The following is a 22613-nucleotide window of genomic DNA, read 5'->3' on the forward strand; positions in this document are numbered from 1 at the left end:
TCTCGCTGTGGAGCGTGGGCTCTAGGTGTGCGGGCTTCAGTAGTTGCAGCACGCGGGCTCAGTAGTTGTGGTTCATGGGCTCTAGAGCACGGGCTCAGTAGTTGTGGCACATGGGCTTAGTTGCTCCGCGGCATGTGCGATCTTCCCGGACCAGGGATCGAACCCGTGTCCCCTGCATTGGCAGGCGGATTCTCAACCACTGTGCCACCAGGGAAGTCCCCCTAACTACTATTTACTTTAAATAGATATGCTTGTTGCTTATCTATTTTTTTAAAAATTATTTATTTTTGGCTGCCCTGGGTCTTCGTTGCTGTGCGCGGGTTTTCTCTAGTTGTGGCAAGCGGGGACTGCTCTTCGTTGTGGTGCGTGGTTTTCTCATCATGGTGGCTTCTCTTGTTGCAGAGCACGGGCTCTAGGCACGTGGGCTTCAGTAGTTGTGGCACACGGGCTCAGCAGTTGTGGCTCATGGGCTCTAAGAGTGCAGGCTCAGTAGTCATGGCGCACGGGCTTAGTTGCTCCGCGGCATGTAGGATCTTCCTGGACCAGAGCTGGAACTCATGTCCCCTGCACTGGCAGGTGGACTCAACCACTGCGTCACCAGGGAAGTCCCCTAACCACTATTTATAAACACTTCTTATAAAAAATTCTGTCTTATAATATTTTAATTTTAAAAACTTTGGTATATAATTCATATATATGTTGATGACTATATATGAAAACCTAAATTTGGAAAGTAAGTTGGTTGTACTAATGGATTACAGAAATAATTATTTATATACAATGACTTTAATTGGGAATTTAATATTTTTCTATTACCAGAAGTTGATTTACATGAATCATTTGTAGGATGCCACTATGAGAAAGTATACGTGATACAGAGGTATAGAACTGATATATAAACATGATATAATTGATAGAAACATGAAAACAAGCCTGTAATCTGCAGATATAGACGAAGGTTGCAGAAAAGGAAGGATTACACTGAAATCTGCGCTGTTAATTGAAGCAGCTAGAAAAAAACAGTATTACTGACCACTGGTAATAGATAAATAACCTCTAAGAATAATATCCAGTTTAAATGACATAAATTATTTTAAAAGAAACTTATTTTATGTATTGAAAATGGATCAACTGTTGGATTTTGAATTTTTGGTAAAATGTTATAAGACCTAGGTGAGACAAATAGCTAATATTATAGGTGTAAAATGTAATTTACATACTTCAGAATAAGTATGATGTTAAAGTATATTTAGGATTATTTTCAATGTTCCACATGCTATATTCTCTGTAAATAATTAATAGCTAACAAAACATACCATTCTCTAAAAACAAAACAACAAAATCTTTCTTTAAGCTGAAACTAAAGATGAGCTTTCCATTTCTCCTCGGGATCCATGCTGCTAACTGTGGAAGGAAAATTACAGAGTAAACATTTAACAAAAGATGAGCAAATCACTAGATTTTAAGTTAGCTTGTAACTAGAAAAACCATTAATTCCTAAAATAATTTTGTTGCTCAATATAAAGCTGGGGTTTTTCTTGGGGGGGGTACCATATAAAGATGTTGCTGAAGCTTCTACACAAAGTCCAACTTTGCACCTCTTGCTTTTTTTTTTTTTTTTTTTTTTTTTGCGGTACACGGGCCTCTCACTGTTGTGGCCTCTCCCGTTGTGGAGCACAGACCGGGGCACGAACCCGTGTCCCCTGCATCGGCAGGCGGACTCTCAACCACTGCGCCACCAGGGAAGCCCACCTCTTGCTTTTTAAGGATCAAACTTCTAAGATTATTAACTTGACAAATTAACTTAACACTAGGGAACAATTATAGAATTACTGCTTTAATATCTTTGAGTTTGCTACCTTTACTGCTGCTAGACCTTTGGATGTTCCCAAATCTTCTAATCGATACATGTAAAATCCTTCGTGGTCGTGTGGTCTGGGAGAGGAGAAGCTCTCTTCCTGCTACATGCCCGTGACTGTCATTCTGGTGGGTGAGGACTGAAACCCCCATGCCAGATTCTCATTCCTGTGGAAGCTTTTGTTCTAACTTGTGATCCCCTGGCCTTTTGCTACTGACCCTTCCTAGTGACTGTCTCTCCAACTTACAGTGACATTCAAGGGAGAACTCTGGTGGGTGGTGTTTTTCCTCAAAGGAAACTAGTTCATTTGTTAACAAATATTTTAAGTGCTGGTAATAAAAGAACTAAAATTTGGAAGAATACTTACATATCTTTCCTTCCTTTTCTAATTTTTTCAAATGAAGTAAGAGGTTATGTTCGGCCATTTTATGTAAATGCTCAGGAGTATCCTAAAAGAAAAATGAGAGTGAAAGTAAAGCATTTCTTTTTTAAAAAAGAACAGAGTTAATCTTTTTGAAACTTTTAAAGAAAAAAGGCAAAATAATACAGTCTTAATTCAAATACAGTTTTATAGAGTAATAATCAACACTGTTTCATCTTATGTATGTCTTGCTTTGAGTCACTTTATTATTAGAAATATACTTAGAGGCAAACAGACTGTAAGCGCCATAAAGACAGTACAGTAGCAGCATCTGTTCACTACTGAATACCCAGTGCTTAGCAAAATGGCACATAGTGGGAACTCAGTATTTTATAAATGAATGAATAAATAAACATAAAAATTATTCTAGGTAGTTTTGATGATTCTACAGACAGTTGGCCCTATGGTCTATTTATTAGGTTACATGATAATGTCTTTGCACATTTTTATTAAAAGTATGTATGTTTCCACCTTAAAACTTACAATTTTTCCTTTATTTTTGCCAAGCTAGTAATGTAATACTGACAACTATTATCTGAATGGTAAACAAAATAAATATTCCTTTTATTCTTTTTTCTAAATATATATTTTTAATTTTATTGGAGTATACCTGATATACAATATTAATGTTAAGTACAGTATGGTGCTTCACAATTCTTAAAGGTTATATTCCATTTAGTTATTATAAAATATTGGCTTTATTCCCTGTGCTGTACAATATATTTATCTTTGTAGCTTATTTTATACATAACAGTTTATATTCCCCTACCCTTTTATTGCCCCTCCCCCTTTCTTCTCCCCACCGGTAACCACTAATTTGTTCTCTATAGCTGTGAGTCTGTTTCTTTTTTTGTTATATTCACTAGTTTGTTGTATTTTTTAGGTTCCACATTACAAGTGGTAACATACAGTATCTGTGTCCTTATATTCTCTCTCTCTTTTTTTTTTTGCGATACGCAGGCCTCTCACTGTTGTGGCCTCTCCCATTGCGGAGCACAGGCTCCGGACGTGCAGGCTCAGCGGCCATGGCTCATGGGCCCAGCCGCTCCGCGGCATGTGGGATCTTCCCGGACCGGGGCACGAACCCGTGTCGCCTGCATCGGCAGGCGGACTCTCAACCACTGTGCCACCAGGGAAGCCCCCTTATATTCTTTAAGTAAGAATTTTCCTGAAGCCAAGCTTCTTGACTAAATTTACTGTGTCCATTTCTCAGCTCCCTGAAAATGTTTTGCAAAAATCATTGAATTATATTTTAATCAAAATTCAAAGAATTCTTTTCAGTCCTCATTTTACCTGAAATCAACTGGCTAGTCTCTCCGTTTGGAAGAACTCCTCTCTTTTCCCTTGGTTATTCTACCTCTTATGATTTCGTCTTCATCCTGGATATTCTTCCCCGATTTCTCTTCAATACTGATGTTCATGATGAATTGTATCATTGACTCTCTTCTCTTTTTACTTGATCAACTTGTCACCGCAACATCATGTGTTAATGATTCCCAAGCAGAAACCTCCAACCCCAAACTCCCTGACGCTCCAGTACCATATATTATATCCACCAGTGTGATTTTCTAGGTCTAATTATGTGACTCCCTGCCTAAGATCCTTGGGTGGTCATTCCCAGCTTATTGGCTGAAGCCCAAATTTTTTTAGCATGGCAACCAAGGGCTTCCCCTGACCTGCCATGCCTGCCTTTCTTGCCTCATTTCCTGGGACCCCCTCCCTGCCCATCTACAATATACATTCTGGGCTCCAGTCAGATGCATTTTCTTTGTGGGTTTTCAAACACACACGACGCTTTTGTGACTCCCAGTGTTTGAACACATCTTTCCTTCTGTCTAGAATGACTTCTCTTCTCCTGTACTCTGACCTCACTCCTTCTTCAAGATCCGATTCAATAATTAAGTTTCTGAAGCTTTTCTGGACAAGCCTCATCACCCTGCATCTTCACCAGGCAGAAATGACTCCCCTTTCCTTTATGCCCTGACGTACTGTGTATGGGCCTTGCAGGAAGCTTGGTGTGATAGAAAAACAAAAGATTTGAGTATCTGACTTCTGACATTTGAGTGTGTGACATCTGCTAGTTTTGTGCCCTTGGAAAACTTACTTAACTCACACTTTTTGAGTTTGTTTTTAATCTGTTAAGTTGGAATAACAGTATCTTTATGCAGTGAAAATTCAAGGTACTTGAAATTAAGTACTTCAAATTACCACGGTAAATGTGAAGCATTTAGTACAGTGTCTAACACATAGTAATGTGCTCAGAAATGGGAGCTATTATGATACAGCCAGAACTACAAGAATCTGTTTAACATGTCTGTCTTCGCTAAACCATGAGTCCTGTGAGGGCAGGGATCTGTAGTCATCTTTGTGCCTCTGCACCTAGTCCAGTATGTGGCACATGAAGGCATTCAGTAAACATCTGTGGAATGAATAAATGTCTCTGCAATACCTAATGCTGTTCTATATGTGACAGGTGCTTCACACATGTGTGCAGTGAACACATCTCTGAATGCAGAACAAGCATTTCTGAGGCCTGCATAGTCACTGGATGACCCATCTGTGAGGGTTATCAGAGAGTTCTGCTGTCTGTACTTGGGTTAGAAAAAACTACCCATGTTTCAATGTATAGTCTAGAGTGGCTAAACTTTAGTATTATGAGGAAATGAACTCTTTTGCAGAATTTAAACATTTACATTGCCCTTTTGCTCCTGGCACTTATTGTCAGCCCTTTTAATCATGCATTCCTCCCTTTTAAAACAAAGCACACTGAGATACCTGGTTTTTGATAAATTAGGACCATGGGACATTATGGTCCTTTACTAATTGAAACTGGCCCAGGTTCCTTTTCAAGCTCATCTTTAGTTATACTCTCAGGTATCTTATGGCCATACAGGTTATGGTAGTGGGAGTTTTAAAACCCAGATAATCTTATTCCATTCTTAACCCCGAAGCAGGTATCTAATAAACATTTGCTGAAAAACTAAATTATACTGATGGATTGCCACACAGTGCTGTCATGCAGTGATGTGCTCAGAGGCCACTGAGTGAGGGGCCCTTTCTCTCTACACTAAGTGACTCTACTCATGCTCTTCTTCATGGCCTTCCTCCTTTTAATCTATTGTTAGCATTGCTACTACTTCTCACTGCTATTATCCCAGTAGCTGTCTCTAGCAGATCGCCCCTTACTTGCTGCCGGTCAGGACACCAGATCATCAAGATGGTTAGAATACTACACAAATCATAACAAAGATTAACCGCCAGGCTGTTGGCAATGGTCTCCCCTACAGAGTGGAGCATAAAAGGCTTAATAATGGCTCAGGATGGTTATTTTTGCTCTGCGGGCCAGTGTTTGTCTAACTTCTGTGTTCTAGAAAGTTGAGATTGATGGTCTCAAATCCATACGAGTGACATTACTTAAAAAATTAACAGACTCATTCTGCTCTGGGATGTGATGAATTTACTACATCTATAGTCTACTGAATGGATTATTCTATTAAAATTGTGGCTTTGAACAAATAAGATAAATGAAAATTACCTTGTAAATAACTTTTACAAGATCCATTGCTGTGAAGGACTTTTCAAAGTTCTCATGAAATAATGTAAGAATTTGCTGTTCTCGGATATTTCTGTGAGAAATGTATTGTAGAATTTTAGCTTCGGCATTATGGATTACTGGGCCATGTCCTGCATCAGAATAATTACAAAAATGATTTCAACCAGGTAAAAAATTTTAAGTACAACTGAAGTTAATTTACTCTATTTAAAAATATTTCATATAGTATATTGAAAAGGCATACTAAATACACGACAAATAAGAATTATCTGGAAAACTATACAGGTAATAAGAGATTTAAAAATTACATATAATGCCAAAAAACATTAGAGAATTATATCAAAATCTACATAAGATATTATTGTGTTCATTAAAAGTTAGAAAATAAAAATTTAACAATAAAAATAGTGACCACAACAGTATCAATAGGTAACATTTACAGAGTGTTCATTATTTGCCAGACATTACTCTAAATGCTTAATATACATTAGCCTTACAAGAATCCCATGAAGTAGGTACTGATACTTTAATTATTCTCTTTGTACAGCAGAAACTGAGGCATAGGGAGGGTCAATAATCTGCCTACAGTTACACAGCTAAGAAGGGGTGGAGCTGGGATTCTGATTCAGGAGCTTCTAACCACTCTGTGCTCTTAACCACTAAGCTTATCAAAGATTGAAAAGGGGAATGTAAAAGGTAGCTTCATGTAAGTGACCAAGAACTATTAAAAATTCACAAGAACCACAGGAGAACTGTAAGAATCTTATGTATAGGCTAGCAATTCAGAAATGTTGATAACCCGGATAAAGTTATATTGGAATTTACTCACTCTTTAAGACAGTGAAAATGAATATATTACACAAATCTGCAAGAGGGCTGAGAACAAAATACCAGAAGCAGACAAACCTGTTAGGTAAAGAGCATGGGCTTTAGGATACCGACTATCATTTACTAGCTGTGTGGCTGGGATAGTCTATGAATCTCCGAGTTTATTTCTTCAGCTACCTGCTTCTCTGGGTTTTTGTGAGGACAGCTCTGTGAAGGTCCCTGCACAGTACCTGGCGGGTAGGGTAGCAGGCTTTAATATATGGTAGCTATGGCTACAGACCGTCATTGACATATGAGGTCCTGCTGTGCCAATAAGCCAGTTCACTAGATTTACTAAAGCCAACACTCCAAGAACCTGCACCGGGCAGGCTCTCATTAGCTTTGCTCCAATGTGGGTGCATCAAATGTCTACTGTCTTCTCTTTCAAAGTAGCTGTCATCCTCCACTCCTTTTATGTCACAATATTAATCCAAATGCCCACCTCACTGTATGTTTCCTAACCCCTCAGCAGTGGGAACTCATGAGAGAATATGAAGGTACTGAAGACACTGTATTTACAGATCTTTCCATGGCCCTTTGGTTAGGAACAAGTTGGAAGGACTTAAAAAATTAAGTAATCGAGTCTCTTTTTCCTTCTGGGGGCCTTTGTTGGGTACTGTATCTTTCTTAGCTTTCAGGATGGAGGAGAGATTCGTATTGTAAAGCAGGGCAGTGATAGCTAATATACTAACAACAGGTTTCTTTTTCTGGAGAAAGGAAATAAATACACAATTTTACAGTTGATATAGAAGCTATTGATATTTCCATAGAGTGAGTTAAAAAACTAAAGCTCAGACATCAAATGTTACCCAAGGTTGGTTACATGGCTAAAATGTAGTCCACAACAGAAATCAAGTTAACAAAACTGAAGATAGCTTACGGAATGAAAAAAATTTTCTTGTTCCAGTAAGTTTATTTCATTTGTTTAACAGTTCTATTAACAGCTGTGCAGATGTTAAAAAATAACCCTCATATATTTTAAAAAAGTTATTAATACAACTCTCCGTCTTTTAAATTGTATTGCTAGACAAGACTTAGGGGTGTAATTTAGAAAGAAGCAATTTATATGTATCTCTTCAAGGCTGAAACCACAAAGAACATGCACAGACAAACCAAAATGAATCTTCCTCATCATTTGACACAAATGGTTTGCTAGATTAATAATATTACCCACCTGGATATATAACTTTAGCTTTGATTTTTAATAACTCTTTTAGGGAGCGCATATAATCATAGAGGTCTTCAAATATGGTTGTTCCTTCCCCTAGGATGCAATCTCCAGAAAAGAGAGCATTTTCCTCTTCTAAAAGTAGGGTCATATGATCATCAGTGTGGCCAGGTGTGTATATAACTCTGGTTGAAAGAAGGAAGAGGAAATAGTAACAGTTATGAACTCTTAGGCTTAGAAGAAATTTTGAGAAGTAAATTATTTTCTGTCTTTATCTCTGGACAAGACACGAATAAATGATGTCAGTAAGTTTCTTAAATAGCTCCTTTTTCTCTTGTGGTCCACTGCAAATTATCATCAGAAAATTCTCTCCTTTAGCTAAATCAAATTTCTCACTCTGAAGTGCAAATTTAATAGTTTTGCCCAGGGATCAAACCTGGGCCCCCTACACTGGGAGCACAGAGTCTTACCCACTGGACCACCATTCATCTGTCAATAGACACTGAGGTTGTTTCCATGTCTTGGCTATTATAAATAGTACTGTGATGAACACGGGGTACAGATATCCCTTCAACATAATGATTTCGTTTCCTTTGGATATGTACCCTGAAGTGGAGTTGCTGGATCATATGCTTTTAAGGATATATATTTTTGGATTCTTTGCATATTTATATCTTAAAAACAAAACTGTCATGTTGCTTTAATACCTGATTTTTGAATTTTTTGCTTACTATACTGTATTTTCCTACATCATTAAATATTTTTCTAAAACATGATTTTTAATGCTTACATAGTATTTCACTATATGCGTGAATCACAATTCATTTAGTTTCCTATTGTGGGCAGTTTTCCTCCAACAGTAACACTGAATGAGCATCCTTAAAAATGGTGCTTTTGTTATTTCTTGATTTGGTCTCAGAGTTTTTTTTTTAACAGAATAGTTTTCCTATTTACATTGCCCTCTCCTCCTTCCCCCATAATGAATATGTCTTACTCACTTCAGTCATTAACTTTCAAGATTTCTGGTTTTTCGACTTCCTTGCTGTCACTTTAGGTTATATGGACTGCATTTTCTTTCGTCCTTTTTTTTTCCTAGTGATTTGTAAGCTACATACACTTAAGTAGATGTAAGAAAACTGGGCAAATTAACTTCTCTTAATGTCAGTTTTTCATTGAAATGTGAATAGCATTGTCTTAAAGGACTGCTGGGAGATTCAAGATGAGCATTTAAGTGCTTAGCATAGTATACGGCACAAAGTTACATGCTTAATAAATGGTAAATATTTTATTTTAGTAGTGGTAATCTAAAAGTTTAAAAGAAACATTATATTTTCTTTCTTGTTAAAAATTTTAAGAAAAAAGCAGGGGCTTCCCTGGGGGCACAGTGGTTAAGAATCCACCTGCCAATGCACGGGACATGGGTTCGAGCCCTGGTCCGGGAAGATCCCACATGCCGCGGAGCAACTAAGCCCGTGCACCACAACTACTGAGCCTGTACTCTAGAGCCCGCGAGCCACAACAACTGAAGCCTGTGCGCCTAGAGCCCGTGCTCCGCAACAAGAGAAGCCACCGCAATGAGAAGCCCGCGCACCGCAACGAAGAGTAGCCACGGCTCGCCACAACTAGAGAAAGCCTGTGCACAGCAATGAAGACCCAATGCAGCCAAAAATAAATAAGTGAAATAAATTTATATATAAAAAAAGAACAAAGCAGTTTTCATTGAGTTCACCCTATATAAGATAAAAAAATTAACATACTTTTATTTCCTTTGTCCTCTTCTCCAACTGTTTTTGTTGATAAATAAAACTATGATAATACTTTTAAAGCATGACAAATATTTTTATTTCAATAATTCCTATTTATATTTACATGAAGTTTTTTTTTTGCTTTTTTTCCTTCACCCACGCCGTGCAGCATGTGGGATCTTAGTCCCCCAAGCAGGGATCGAACCTGTGCCGCTGCAGTGGAAGCCCAGAGTCTTAACTACTGGACTGCCAGGGAATTTCCTACATGAAGGTTTATGACTATACCAATAATAAGCCAGATAAAGAACTAAGTCTAGGGGGCTTCCCTGGTGGCGCAGTGGTTAAGAATCTGCCTGCCAATGCAGGGGACACGGGTTCAAGCCTTGGTCTGGGAAGATCCCACATGCCACGGAGCAACTAAGCCCATGTGCCACAACTACTGAGCCCGCGTGCCACAACTACTGAAGCCCTCGTGCCTAGAGCCCGTACTCTGAAACAAGAGAAGCCACCGCAATGACAAGTCGATGCACCGCAACGAAGAGTAGCCCCTGCTCTCTGCAACTAGAGAAAGCCGGTGCGCAGCGACGAGGACCCAACACAGCCAAAAAACAAACAAACAAACAAAACAAAACTAAGTCTAAGTAATTTGTTCTGCAGAGCTCTTGATTTCTCAGCCACATACAGACAACCCTCTGTACTGGCCATTTTTTTCTGTTATTACTCCTATACTTTGAATTTTACTTCTATTATGGCAGTTTTCACATTGTTTTCTTGTTTGTTTACCATTCTACCTCATAAGGCTATGAACTCCTAAAAGGCAGGACTCCTGTCGTATTCTCATCTTTATATTCCCAGTGCTTAGTACTTAGTGGTAGCTAATATTAATATATTGCTTTCCACGTGCCAAGCATTGACTTCAGGGATTTACAGGCATTACACAATTAATCCTTCTCCTAGTATGGGGTGGGTAGCATTAATCTCTCCATTTCACATTCTTTTTACATTCTAGATAATTGAATCACAGGAGATAGCAATAAATGTCTGATGGAATAAGGTTTAAATTATATTTTATTTAGCTTGAGAGGTTAATTATCCTTCTCTTTGCCTATTCTAAATAGTATTGGATTTTTATGTGCGTGGAATACTTTAAATAAATTTTCTCAATGATGGGTTTTTTTGGGGGAAGACAGGGCAAATATAATTGCATGTTTGCATTTACTATTTAGGAATTGAAAGTGTGTTTCTGGTTAAAGACTGGATTGCACACCTGCATCTTTTGTTTCCTCCTAAAACATCAATAAAATTACCATAAAGGGATATTTGAAAAATGGCATAAATCCACAGGGGTGAGGAGAATGGACCATATCAATAAAATTTTAGAAGCTAGAAAGAAGACAGGTGAGTGAGAAGTGACTTATCAGACATGAAAATACTGAAGTCTACACTGGCAGTGGTGAAAGCTGAGACCCAACCAGATTTACACTGCAGGATTCTCCAGTCTCAGGAAAGCAGAAGCAGAGGGTGAAGTGGGGAGCGGAGGCCAAAACAAGGATTTGCTGAGCGTGTATGTAACAAACATTCAGATCTTCAGATTCTCTTCCCGTTTTGAGCAGTTTGACAAGCACCCCAACCCCGCTAAGGGAAAAAACGGGAGATTTAATTTTTGAAGAGGGTAAAACACAGGCACAGATAGAGGTAGTGACATAATCCTGAAAACAGGAAGACTGTGTGAATATATGCACTTCCCCAAGCCTTCTTTCCACACTCAGCTCCTGTAACGCTAGCAGCCAGGCCTTTATCCAACATGAAGCTTAGAAGAGTCTCTTCTGGGAATTTTACCAGCTCAGGAAGAAAGACTCTAAGATTCCAATGTTGGAGGTTCCCCAACTAAACAATTCATCCAGATGACCCTGCAGTGAGGCTCACAACCTACAGGGCTCCCAATAGCTCTGAGGTCTCCCTTAGAAGACATCAGTAAATACCACATCACTATGCATCTGAAGAAAGCCTTTCACACTGAGGAGAGAAAATAAAAACAAACTAGTTTGTAGGCCACACATTATGAAGAAGGAAATTTCCAAACCCTCCCACAAACCTCCCCTCGATAGCCCCAAGAAAAACTGCCCCACAAAAAACTGTAATGTCCTCAGAGAGATAAGAAGTTGCAACTATGGAACAAGAAAGGATAGTATGAAAGGAGTCTTTAGGGGCAAAAAGAGCTCCTGAAAGTTAAAAATGTGAGAAGAGGAATGAAAAAAATAGGATTAAGAGATAAAGCTGATAAAAACCTCCCAGAAAGTACAGCAAACAGGCAAAAAGATAGAAAATAGGAGAAAAAAAAGTTAAAGGACGAGTCTAAGAGTTCTAACAGAATAATAGGGGTTTTAGTAAATGAAACAGAACAAAACTGGTGAGAGAAGATATCAACGAGCAACTGTATTTTTCTGCCCAACAAAGCCATACCATCAAAGGTAATTCTGTGTGCCTCTCTTCCTCAAGACCTTGAGAAGCCTACCTAATGATCCAAATGTATTTTCAAGTTTGGTTTTTATTTAAAAAAATTAAAAAAATTTTTTTTGGCTGTGCCATGTGGCATGTGGGATCCTAGTTCCCCGACCAGGGATTGAACCTGCATCCCCTGCACTGGCAGTGAAGAGTGTTAACCACTGGACCGCCAGGGAAGTCCCTCAAATTTGGTTTTTAGATTCTGGAAGTCATAATGATAAGTAAACCTTTAACAAAGTAAGTTAGATTACATAAAGTTTTAAAGCCTACACTTGTATTAAAAAGAGAATCCATAAAAAGTACACAAAGAAGTTTAAATTATATGCATTAAGCTTAACTCACAGGACCATATTACTAGTAAGTGACAATAAAGCGTCACTAAAAAGATGTGTAATTATCATTAGCAACTAAAGGCTCAGTATTTTCACGGGCTAACTCTAACAAACATTTAAAAGTCAGATAATTTCACTACAATCTATCCCAGAGCATAGAAAAAGAAGGAAAATTTATGACTCCCAAACCTGATAAAGGCTGCACAAAAAAACTACCACCCAATCTCACTAATGAATACTGTTATAAAAATATTAACTAAAATATTAACAAATAGAATTCAAAAGCAAATTTAAAAATAACATCATGACCAAATAAAGTTTATTCAAAAAATGCAAGGGTGTTTCAATATTATAAGATCCCTGAAAATAATAATAAAGCTATGGAGAAAGCTGGTAAGATCATCTTCCTAGACATTGCAAAGACATATGACAAAATTCAACTCTGAAATAACAGCATGTAAGAAAACTGAGGGCTTCCCTGGTGGTGCAGTGGTTAAGAATCCGCCTGCCAATGCAGGGGACACGGGTTTGAGCCCTGGTCTGGGAAGATCCCACATGCCGCAGATCAACTAAGCCCGTGCGCTACAACTAGTGAGCCCACGTGCCACAACTACTGAAGCCCAAGCGCCTAGAGCCTGTGCTCCGCAGCAAGAGAAGCCACCGCGATGAGGAGCCCACATACCACAACGAAGAGTAGCCCCCGCTCGCCGCAACTAGAGAAAAGCCTGTGCGCAGCAATGAAGACCCAACACAGCCAGAAATAAAATTTAAAAAATCTATTAAAAAAATTGAAATGACTATAACTTAGAAGAGTTTCTCCTTTGCCAAAAAAAATCAAATCCTTTAACATTAAATATTGACATGTAAAGTCTTTAAAAAATCTGCTAAAAACGTAACAGATATAAGGTACAAAAACATGAGACACTAGTGTAATGGGAGCAATTATTTTTGAAAGGCATTAAGAACTGACATTAAGAACTATTATGCTTTTGTGGTTTCTAAGTGTATGCTTTATATATTGCAAACAATTACGATTTTATAGTTGCTCCAAGGGCAAATATTAAAGAGATGTTAGAAATCATCTCTTGTCTGATTTAACCTGCTGCAACCTGTTAATGAAAGTATTTGATGTTATACGAAAATGATTCCAGGAAGTATATTTCCAGCAACTATAAAAATATGTGAAGACAATCTACAGAATGGGAAAAATTTTTGCAAACCATGTCTCTGATAAGGAGTTAAGATCCAAAATATATAAAGAACTCATACAACTCAATAGCAAAAAAACCCCCCAATTTAAAAAATGACCAAAGACCTGAACATTTTTCCGATACATGAAAGACCAACAGGGACATGAAAAGATGCTCAAGATTACTAGCCACCAGGCAAATGCAAATTACTGGGTTGGGCAAAAAGTTCGTTAGTTTTTTCCATAAGATAGCACTTGTTGTCTTTAACTTCATTCAAAACAGTTTTGTTAGATTGTATTGTGATAGCTGTCATATCAGCGTGCATTAAGAAAAAACTTATCAAAATTGAATTTTTGTGTAGCCATTTTATTATTGAAGATGGAAGAAAAAAAGCAACATTTTTGGCATATTACGCTTTACCATTTCAAGAAAGGTAAAAATGCAACTGAAATGCAAATAAAGATTTGTGCAGTGTATGGAGAAGGTGCCGTGACTGATCGAATGTGTCAAAAGTGGCTTGCGAAGTTTCGTGCTGGAGATTTCTCACTGGACGATGCTCCACAGTCGGGTAGACCAGTTGAAGTTGATAGCGATCAAATAGAGACATTAATTGAGAACAATCAACATTATACCACGCGGAAGATAGCCGACATCCTCAAAATATCCAAATCAATCACTGAAAATCATTTGCACCAGCTTGGTTATGTTCATCGCTTTGATGTTTGGGTTCCACATACATGAAGCGAAAAAAATTTCTTGACCGTATTTCTGCACACGATTCTCTACTGAAACGTAACGAAAACGTTCTGTTTTTAAAACAAATTGTGACGGGCAATGAAAAGCGGATACTGTACAATAATGTGGAATGGAAGAGATTGTGGGGCAAGTGAAATTAACCACCACGAATCACACCAAAGGCAGGTCTTCATCCAAAGAAGGTAATGTTGTGTATGTGGTGGGACTGGAAAGGAGTCCTCTGTTATGAGCTCCTTCTGGAAAACCAAACGATTAATTCCAACAAGTACTGCTCCCAATTAGACCAACTGAAAGCAGCACTCGATAAAAAGCATCCGGAATTAGTCAAGAGAAAACGCATAATCTTCCATCAGGATGACGCAAGACTGCATGTTTCTTTGATGACCAGGCAAAAACTGTTACAGGTTGGCTGGGAAGTTCTGATTCATCTGCTGTATTCACCAGACATTGCACCTTCAGATTTCCATTTATGTCAGTCTTTATAAAACTCTCTTAATGGAAAAAATTTCAATTCCCTGGAAGACTATAAACGGCACCTGGTACAGTTCTTTGCTCAAAAAAATAAAAAGTTTTGGGAAGATGGAATTATGAAGTTGCCTGAAAAGTGGCAGAAGGTAGTGGAACAAAATGGTGAATACGTTGTTCAATAAAGTTCTTGGTGAGGGGAGAAGGAACTGGAGGAAAGTACTCAAAAGGTACAAATTTCCAATTATAATGTAAGTACCAGGCATATAATGTACAACATGATGACTATAATTAACACTGCTGTATGGTATGTAAAAAAGTTAAGAGAATAAATCCCGAGTTCTCATCACAAGGAGAAAATTTTTCTTTTCTTCTTCTTTCTTTCTATTGTATCTATAATGATATGACAGATATTAGCTGAATCATATTACACGTAAATCAAACCATCATGGAAAAAAATATGTAGGTGTGGGTGTGTATCCTATCTTATAGCCAATCCTGTGAACCATCATACATAGAATGCATTTATGGGCAGAACCCAATCTTTTTTTTTTTTATATAATCTACAAAAACTCATTTGGAGAACCATTCTTTTTCAGGGTCTGCAAATTGCCTTATCCGTCAATGTGCCTGCAACGCCTCCTTTATTATTCCCCTCCCACTCTCCACGCCAGAGCTCAGTTATGGCTTTCTTTGATATTTTCCAGGCTGAAGGCAATTAAGATTTCTTAAATCAGGGGATCAGAAATTCCAATTCTTCAGTCACCTGCGTGGCTAATGCTTTAACTTGCATAAAAACTGTGTTAAAATTCTCTTCACATAGGCAGGAGGGGAAAAGGAAATGACATCAGAGGTGCTTTAAGAAAGATCCGAGGAACTGCAGCGGTGGCCTTCCCATGCATCAGGTAGAGCACTGATTTAGTTCTGCCACTTCTGTGACAGACAGACTTTGTAACGATGGCTGTCTTAGAAAATGTAGAGCAGTCAACAAAAGCTGTTGGACTGATTTTTCTCTGAGAAATTAAACTTAGTTCACTAGAAAATTCCTGAAAGTTACATCCAGAATCAAATCCTTACTGAAAAACCTTGCTAACTTTCTACTATTTACTAAAGGGTTCTTGGTGGACATTATCTCTCTGTTGTATTTTTTTTTTTTTCCAAAACTGGCAAGCAGAAAAGATCAACTGGTCATCAAATACTTGGAGACTTAGTAAATTTTAACCTTCTTCTTATAGAACTTTTGCTTAACAATGAGTCTTCTTGTTAATATTTAAAATAATTGGGTTTTACTGACTTGATAAAAATGGAAATTGGAAGCCACGGTCATCAGTAAATTAAGTATTTTATTCAGATTTTAGTGTAATTAGAATTCATATTTTGGGGCTTCCCTGGTGATGCAGTGGTTGAGAGTCCGCCTGCCGATGCAGGGGACGCGGGTTCGTGCCCTGGTCCGGGGGGAACCCACATGCCGTGGAGCGGCTGGGCCCATGAGCCATGGCCGCTGAGCCTGTGCGTCTGGAGCCTGTGCTCCGCAACGGAAGAGGCCACAACAGTGAGAGGCCCGGGTACCGCCAAAAAAAAAAAAAAAAAAAAAAAAAGAATTCATATTTTGGGAAAATATTTACAAAGTCTTCTTAAAAAACTGAGTTTACTTTTTTGATTCTCTGTATTAGTCTTCCTCCCAAATCTTAAAGTAGATAGGTTCTCATACTTTATCTTAATCAGAAGGCAGTAAAACAAAACTTAAATAGAATTCAGATAACATGGAGCTCCTTGGCATCAATTCACTCCATGAACCTGAGACAGTATTCCACTGAGAGGGGGTGGTGATGGGAAGCAAGATGTGGGAGGCTTTGGGGCACTGATACTGTTTCCTACATTTTTTTTAGGTTAAAAAAATCTTTTTTTTCTTTAATTGAGATAACAATGATTTATAACATTACATATGTTTCGTGTGTACAACATTATATTTGTACTTCAATACACCCTACAATATGCTCCCCACCACCAATTTATTTTCCATCGTCACGGTACGGTTGATCGCCTTTACCCATTTCACGCCCCCACCTCCCCTCTGGTAGCCACTACTCTGTTCTCTGCATCTACACCATACTGTTGTTTCTTGACCTGCGTGCTGCTCATAGGGTTTGTTCAGTTTGTAACAACTCACCGTTGCACACGGATGATAGGTACGCTTTTCTGTTTGAATACTCTAATAAAAAGCTTAAAGTATGTGGTCTGTTCATGGCAGATGAGTGGCAGTAACTTCCAAGCACTGAATATTCTTAATCTGCAATTAGGTATAGATCTAATATCCATAATTCTGTGATAACCGATAAACCAGTACTGTGATACCCACGCCTTTGAGACAGAAGACTCAAGGAACCACCTACTGTCTCGACCCCTTTCATTTTCACTAGGTCTGGTGTGTGATGGGCGAAATTCTGTATTGTCCGAGAATACCAAATACTTTTTGAAGTAGCAGCTATATGATGTTTGTTTTCCTTTGGTACCATGAGCAAATTATACGAGATACTATATTTTCAACAAGAGCATTTAAAGAACATTCCCAGAAATTAGTTGGTTTATAAATTAAATTCTGTCAATCACTGCATACTGAAGAAAAGGGAACGCTGGTTTGAAATGTGGCATGGATACCCATGACTTCATTTTCCCTTTCTCATTCTTCTGTTCATTTACTCGCCTCTTTGGAGCTAGTAAATTTACTATGTGTAGGGTAAGTACCCATTACCTCCTAAGTGCCAGGGACTGAGGATCTAAAGATGAATCTGGGACCTGCCTGTGTCAGAGTGGCTAGCTTGTCATCAAACCTATTCCCCCTTTTTCCTGGGCACGAAGTTAAGCTCTATTTCCCTGTCTCTGCACAGTCAGGAGCGGCGCATGACTGAATTTATAGCCAATGCAAGAGATGGCTGGGTCTGTGAAAACCTTCCAGGTAAGATCCCTTTCATGCTCTTTCTCCACCCGCTGGGTTGATGGAGGTGAGCACGGCGACCTCAGAAGCCAAGGAGTGAGGTTAATGGAATCACAAGACGCACGGAGCCTGAAACCTCACTTACAGGAGGGTCACTCACTAGTCAGCACCCCGTTTTGGACTTTATGTGACTGAGAAGTAAACTTCTTTCATGTTTGAGCCATTATGCATTTCTGGGTTGGTTGACCATAGCGACTAGAATTAACTAATATTGTGAAGCTAAGGAGTTGATTACCTTTTCAGGTACTTACATACAAAAAAAACTTACAATACAATTTAATACAAAATAATAAAGGTTATAGGAAAGTTAGTGGAGGGAATAGTGAATTACGCCTGGAAAGGGTTCTTGAAGTAACATGTGGATTAGGTCTGAAGCATGAACAGATAAGAGTCTGTCAGGGAGACGAGTTGCGGGGAAGGGGCAATGCCTAGTACAGGGGAAGGCACGAGCAAAGGCACGGCCGCACAGAGCGTCCTTGCTAACTATGCCTGTGAGGGGAGTGATGGGAGCGAAGACCAGAGAAGTCTGGGGCCAGACTGTGACACGGTCAGGAGAACAAACATTACCTTGTGTGCAGTGAGGGCTGTTCCAGGTTTCAACTGAGACGGGGAATGAAGGTCAGATTGGAAAGGGGGGAGCCTGCAGACAGGAAGACTGAGCAAGAAGAAGTGGTCGTGGACATGGAGAAAGAGAGGCGGCATTGCCAAATATTTCTGAGGTTAAGAACTAACCTGATTAGATGGGGAGGGCCGCGGGGAGGGATGCAGGGGAGTACGCGGGTGAAGAGGAGTCAGCTTCTATCTTAGAAGAAAAAAAAAATCTTAAGTACTGAGAGAGTAGATGTTCTGAAGTCAAAACACAAGTACAGATTGTGGGGGAGAGAGAACCAGAATTAGTTCAGCTTCAAAGTTGACGAGTTTGAAACACCCTTTTGAATCCCTCAGATAGGTCACAGGGGATTATGGGTCTGGCCGGCAACGTGTTTACTTTAGGGATGGGTCACCTTTTGGGAGTGAGAGCACGAGAGAACCCTGAATTTAACTGATGGGTAGAAATCCCTAAATTACCCTAGCAGGAAATGCTAATCTATTTTTTTTAATTTAAATTTTATTTATTAAAAGAAGGTAATCAACTAATTCAAACAAATAATTTTAAAAAGGCAGATGGAGTGAAAACTTCTCTTTTCCCATTTCTCAAGCAACCCAATTTCTCTTCCCAGAGAAACCAGCGTTAGCAGATCTTCTGGATCTGCTGAGGTATTTTCACTCAGCAAATATGTCTGGTCTTTTTACAACACATATACACAGACCCCTCCCCCCAGCCCCGCCTTCCCTGTCTCAAGGACATTCACGTACCTTAGCGTGGCGCCTTCAGTCTTAATCACATCTCCATCTTTCACATAAACATACTGCTGCTCTCCATCTCCTACAGTTTCTTTTCTCTCGGGATTCCGTGGGAGTTTTTTAATGCAGTATGTACTGTCTAGTCACAAAACACGTAAAATATATTAAGTCACACTTTAAATGATAATTTAGCCTTTTAAGAGATCAACTTCCATACGGCGAACACTTGAGATTGGCTGCAAAAAATCTTAACGGTAAGAGGCAACAGAAAATGGGATGAATTGTAGCAGCATATCTCTGGGATGGTAACTATTTCCTCCACCTTAACAAAAGAGTTTTTTATTCTCTCATGTCCTTCCAGGTCTACATAAAAGCCTTTGTTTTTTTGTAGTCACTCCTCTTTTTTTTTTTTTCCGGTACGCGGGCCTCTCCCTGTTGTGGCCTCTCCCATTGCAGAGCAACAGGCTCCGGACGTGCAGGCCCAGCAGCCATGGCTCACGGGCCCAGCCGCTCTGCAGCATGTGGGATCCTCCCGGACCGGGGCACGAACCCGTGTCCCCTGCATAGGCAGGCGGACTCCCAACCACTGCGCCACCAGGGAAGCCCGTCACTCCTCTTTTATATAAAAATTTGGAAGTAGCACTTCACAGTCTCAGCTAGGTTTGAGATCAAGATGGGTGTTGAATACTGTATAGCACTGGGAACTTTACTCAATACTCTGTAATAACCTATATAGGGAAAGAATCTGAAAAAGAACAGATACACGTATATCTATAAGTGAATTACTTTGCTGTACACCTGAAACTAATACAACATTGTAAATCAACTAGACTCCAGTAAAAAAATACAGATTAAAAAAAAAAAAAGATGGGTGTTGAAGAGGCAGTAATACCAAAACTGGGAACTTTTCCCTATCTAGGTGCCTAACACAGAATAAAAGAGATTATGGCATCACGGCAGTACTTAATAATAAAAGGATAATAGTATAAAGTTCTTTCTGTGAAAGCTGAAAGGAAGTCCCAAACCCGGGGCTAAGATATGAAACCATTAAAATAAATGTAACCCATAGTACCCTCACTGACACAAAGAAAATCAATTACTTAACCAACCAATAGCTGAGTGGCAGTCATCTAACCAGTATACCATGTACAGTGAATACAAGGACCATGACACCAAAATGCTTAAAAACTGTCATAGTTGGGGGAAATAAAACACAAACAGGCAATAATTAGAGAACTGTACTCAGTCCCACTTAAGGGATACTAAATGGACAATTCAGCTACTAAAAGCAGCAGGTGTTTAGAGGAAGGAGAAACAATTAGAAAGATGGCAAAGGGTTCAGAGAAAGACCTGTAGGTAAGGGAAACAGCGTTAGGAAAGGCACAGAAAGGAGGATGAGCGTGGCATATGTGCCAAACAATGCTACCAACTTGCCTAAAGCAAAACCCTGGCTGGAAAGAGTGGGACAGTAAGGTGAGCTCAGATCATGGAGGGCCTTAAAGTGCCTTTCAGAGAACACGGGGATTTAAACTTTACAGTATGTGGCTACCATACACTCTTTAGTAAGAAACTGAAATAGTGTTAATAGGTGGATTAGTATGGCAGCTGTAGGTGGGGAGACTGGAGAGGGAGAGATCAGAAAGACCAGGACGGGGTGACTGCAATAACCGTGCTGGAAGGTAATGAGCATTAGGGCTACAGTGGTGTCAATGGAAATGTGGAGGGAGAAAAACACATGCAAAGGAAAACTGACAAGGCATAGAAATTTGGCTAGTAGGAAGGATAAGGGATAGAAATATCGCAAAAATAATAAAAATAAAACAACAGCAACTAGACCTTCCCTCTCCAGCGCCAAATTCCATTGCTTTGTATCTTGAGAGGCTGAAGCAAAAAGTAATATGCTATTCTGGGAGCTGACGTTACACAGTAAGGCTGTCTTCCATTTAGAGCGAGACAGCAAGGTGTTTTTGTTTGTTTTTATTTGTGATCTGCATACTTTTGTTTTTCAGTAAAGAAGTGGAGATACTACATCTCTAGTTGTGAGGCAGATGATCCTTCCAAAAAACTCACAACTACCTCAAAATTACAAAACAAATGTCACACTATAAAATAACTCCGTGCCAGTTTTTAAAATTATGTGCCAATTTGAAAACACATATCTTATTCACAATAGCAATCTACACAGGCAAGATGGAGAAGGGCATGCTGAAATCAATCATATGATAGTAATTATTATTTCAAATAAAAGCTTATTGAGATGTAATTCGCATACTATAAAATTCACCCTTTTGAAATGTACAATTCACTGTTGTTGTTTTTTAGCGTATTCAAAGAATTGTACAACCATAACCACTATAAAATTTTAGAACATTCCGAAACCCTTTACCCAATGGTACTCACTCCCTATTCTCTCCTTCACCCAGCCCTTGGCAACCACTTATCTATTTTCTGTCTCTGTCATGTAATTATTTTAACAGGAGGAAACCCTCAGTCATTTGTTAAGGTTTATGGATTATAATATCATTGCCAATGCTAATTATTTAAGCTGATACAAACATGTGATATTGCTCATGTATAATACTTTCTAACATTCTAATTGAATAGCAAGAAGCAAACATTTGACTCCTAGGACTCGGATGTTAAATACATGGCAAAGGCCCAACTTCAGCTGCAAAATAATAATAATTAGATAACAAAATATATTTTACAAGATTTACCCCAAACCAAGCCAAAACAAAAAACTTGAGCACCCTGGGGCTATACAGTTCTCATGTCTGGTAAAATTCTGGCTCCCTGTAAGCCACTAGGAGTTCCCAAATCACACACTGATCATATTTTAAATTTTTGCAGGCAGATTACTTCAGAGTTACCGTAACTTCCCATAGAAATCTTATAAATGGCATTCATAATTTTGGTGTGGCCTGTAAAAACACAGGAAGTGGGCTTCCCTCGTGGCACAGTGGTCGAGGGTCCGCCTGCCGATGCAGGGGACGCAGGTTCGAGCCCCGGTCCGGGAAGATCCCACATGCTGCGGAGCGGCTGGGTCCGTGAGCCATGGCCGCTGATCCTGCGCGTCCGGAGCCTGTGCTCCGCAACGGGAGAGGCCACAACAGTGAGAGGCCCGCGTACCGCAAAAGACAAAACAAAACAAAACACAGGAAGTTAGCATTGTAAAGTACTTGAAAAATTCTGCCATACTAATAGTTAAAGAAAATTATAAAAAATTTGAACTATTAAAATATGGAAAAGAAATTATAAAGCAAAATGGAACAAGAATGCTAGTGATTAAGGATTTAGAGAATGAAGAAATACATGGAACTTTTGGAGAGAGATCCTGAAAGGTACACCCGAACAATTTCAGTGCTGAGGAACTCAAGGTCTGCATGTAGCTGGTCTAGCTTCAATAAAGTTCAG

General features: G+C 39.1%; 1 protein-coding gene across 1 annotated transcript in view; it reads right to left on the reverse strand.

Annotated features, from left to right (window-relative positions):
• Positions 1 to 889: 889 nt before the first annotated feature.
• Positions 890 to 22613, reverse strand: part of LACTB2 (lactamase beta 2) — a 30220-nt gene continuing 8496 nt past the window's right edge. The window contains exons 3-7 of the mRNA XM_004280584.4: positions 19212 to 19338; positions 7874 to 8052; positions 5815 to 5963; positions 2226 to 2307; positions 890 to 1404 (exon numbers count right to left, since the gene is read on the reverse strand). Coding sequence (XP_004280632.1) covers positions 1361 to 1404; positions 2226 to 2307; positions 5815 to 5963; positions 7874 to 8052; positions 19212 to 19338 — 581 coding nt within the window. The 3' untranslated portion in view covers positions 890 to 1360. The remainder of the gene's footprint in view (positions 1405 to 2225; positions 2308 to 5814; positions 5964 to 7873; positions 8053 to 19211; positions 19339 to 22613) is intronic.

Source organism: Orcinus orca, chromosome 17 (genome assembly GCF_937001465.1).
Source record: "Orcinus orca chromosome 17, mOrcOrc1.1, whole genome shotgun sequence".
Lineage (NCBI taxonomy): Eukaryota > Metazoa > Chordata > Mammalia > Artiodactyla > Delphinidae > Orcinus > Orcinus orca.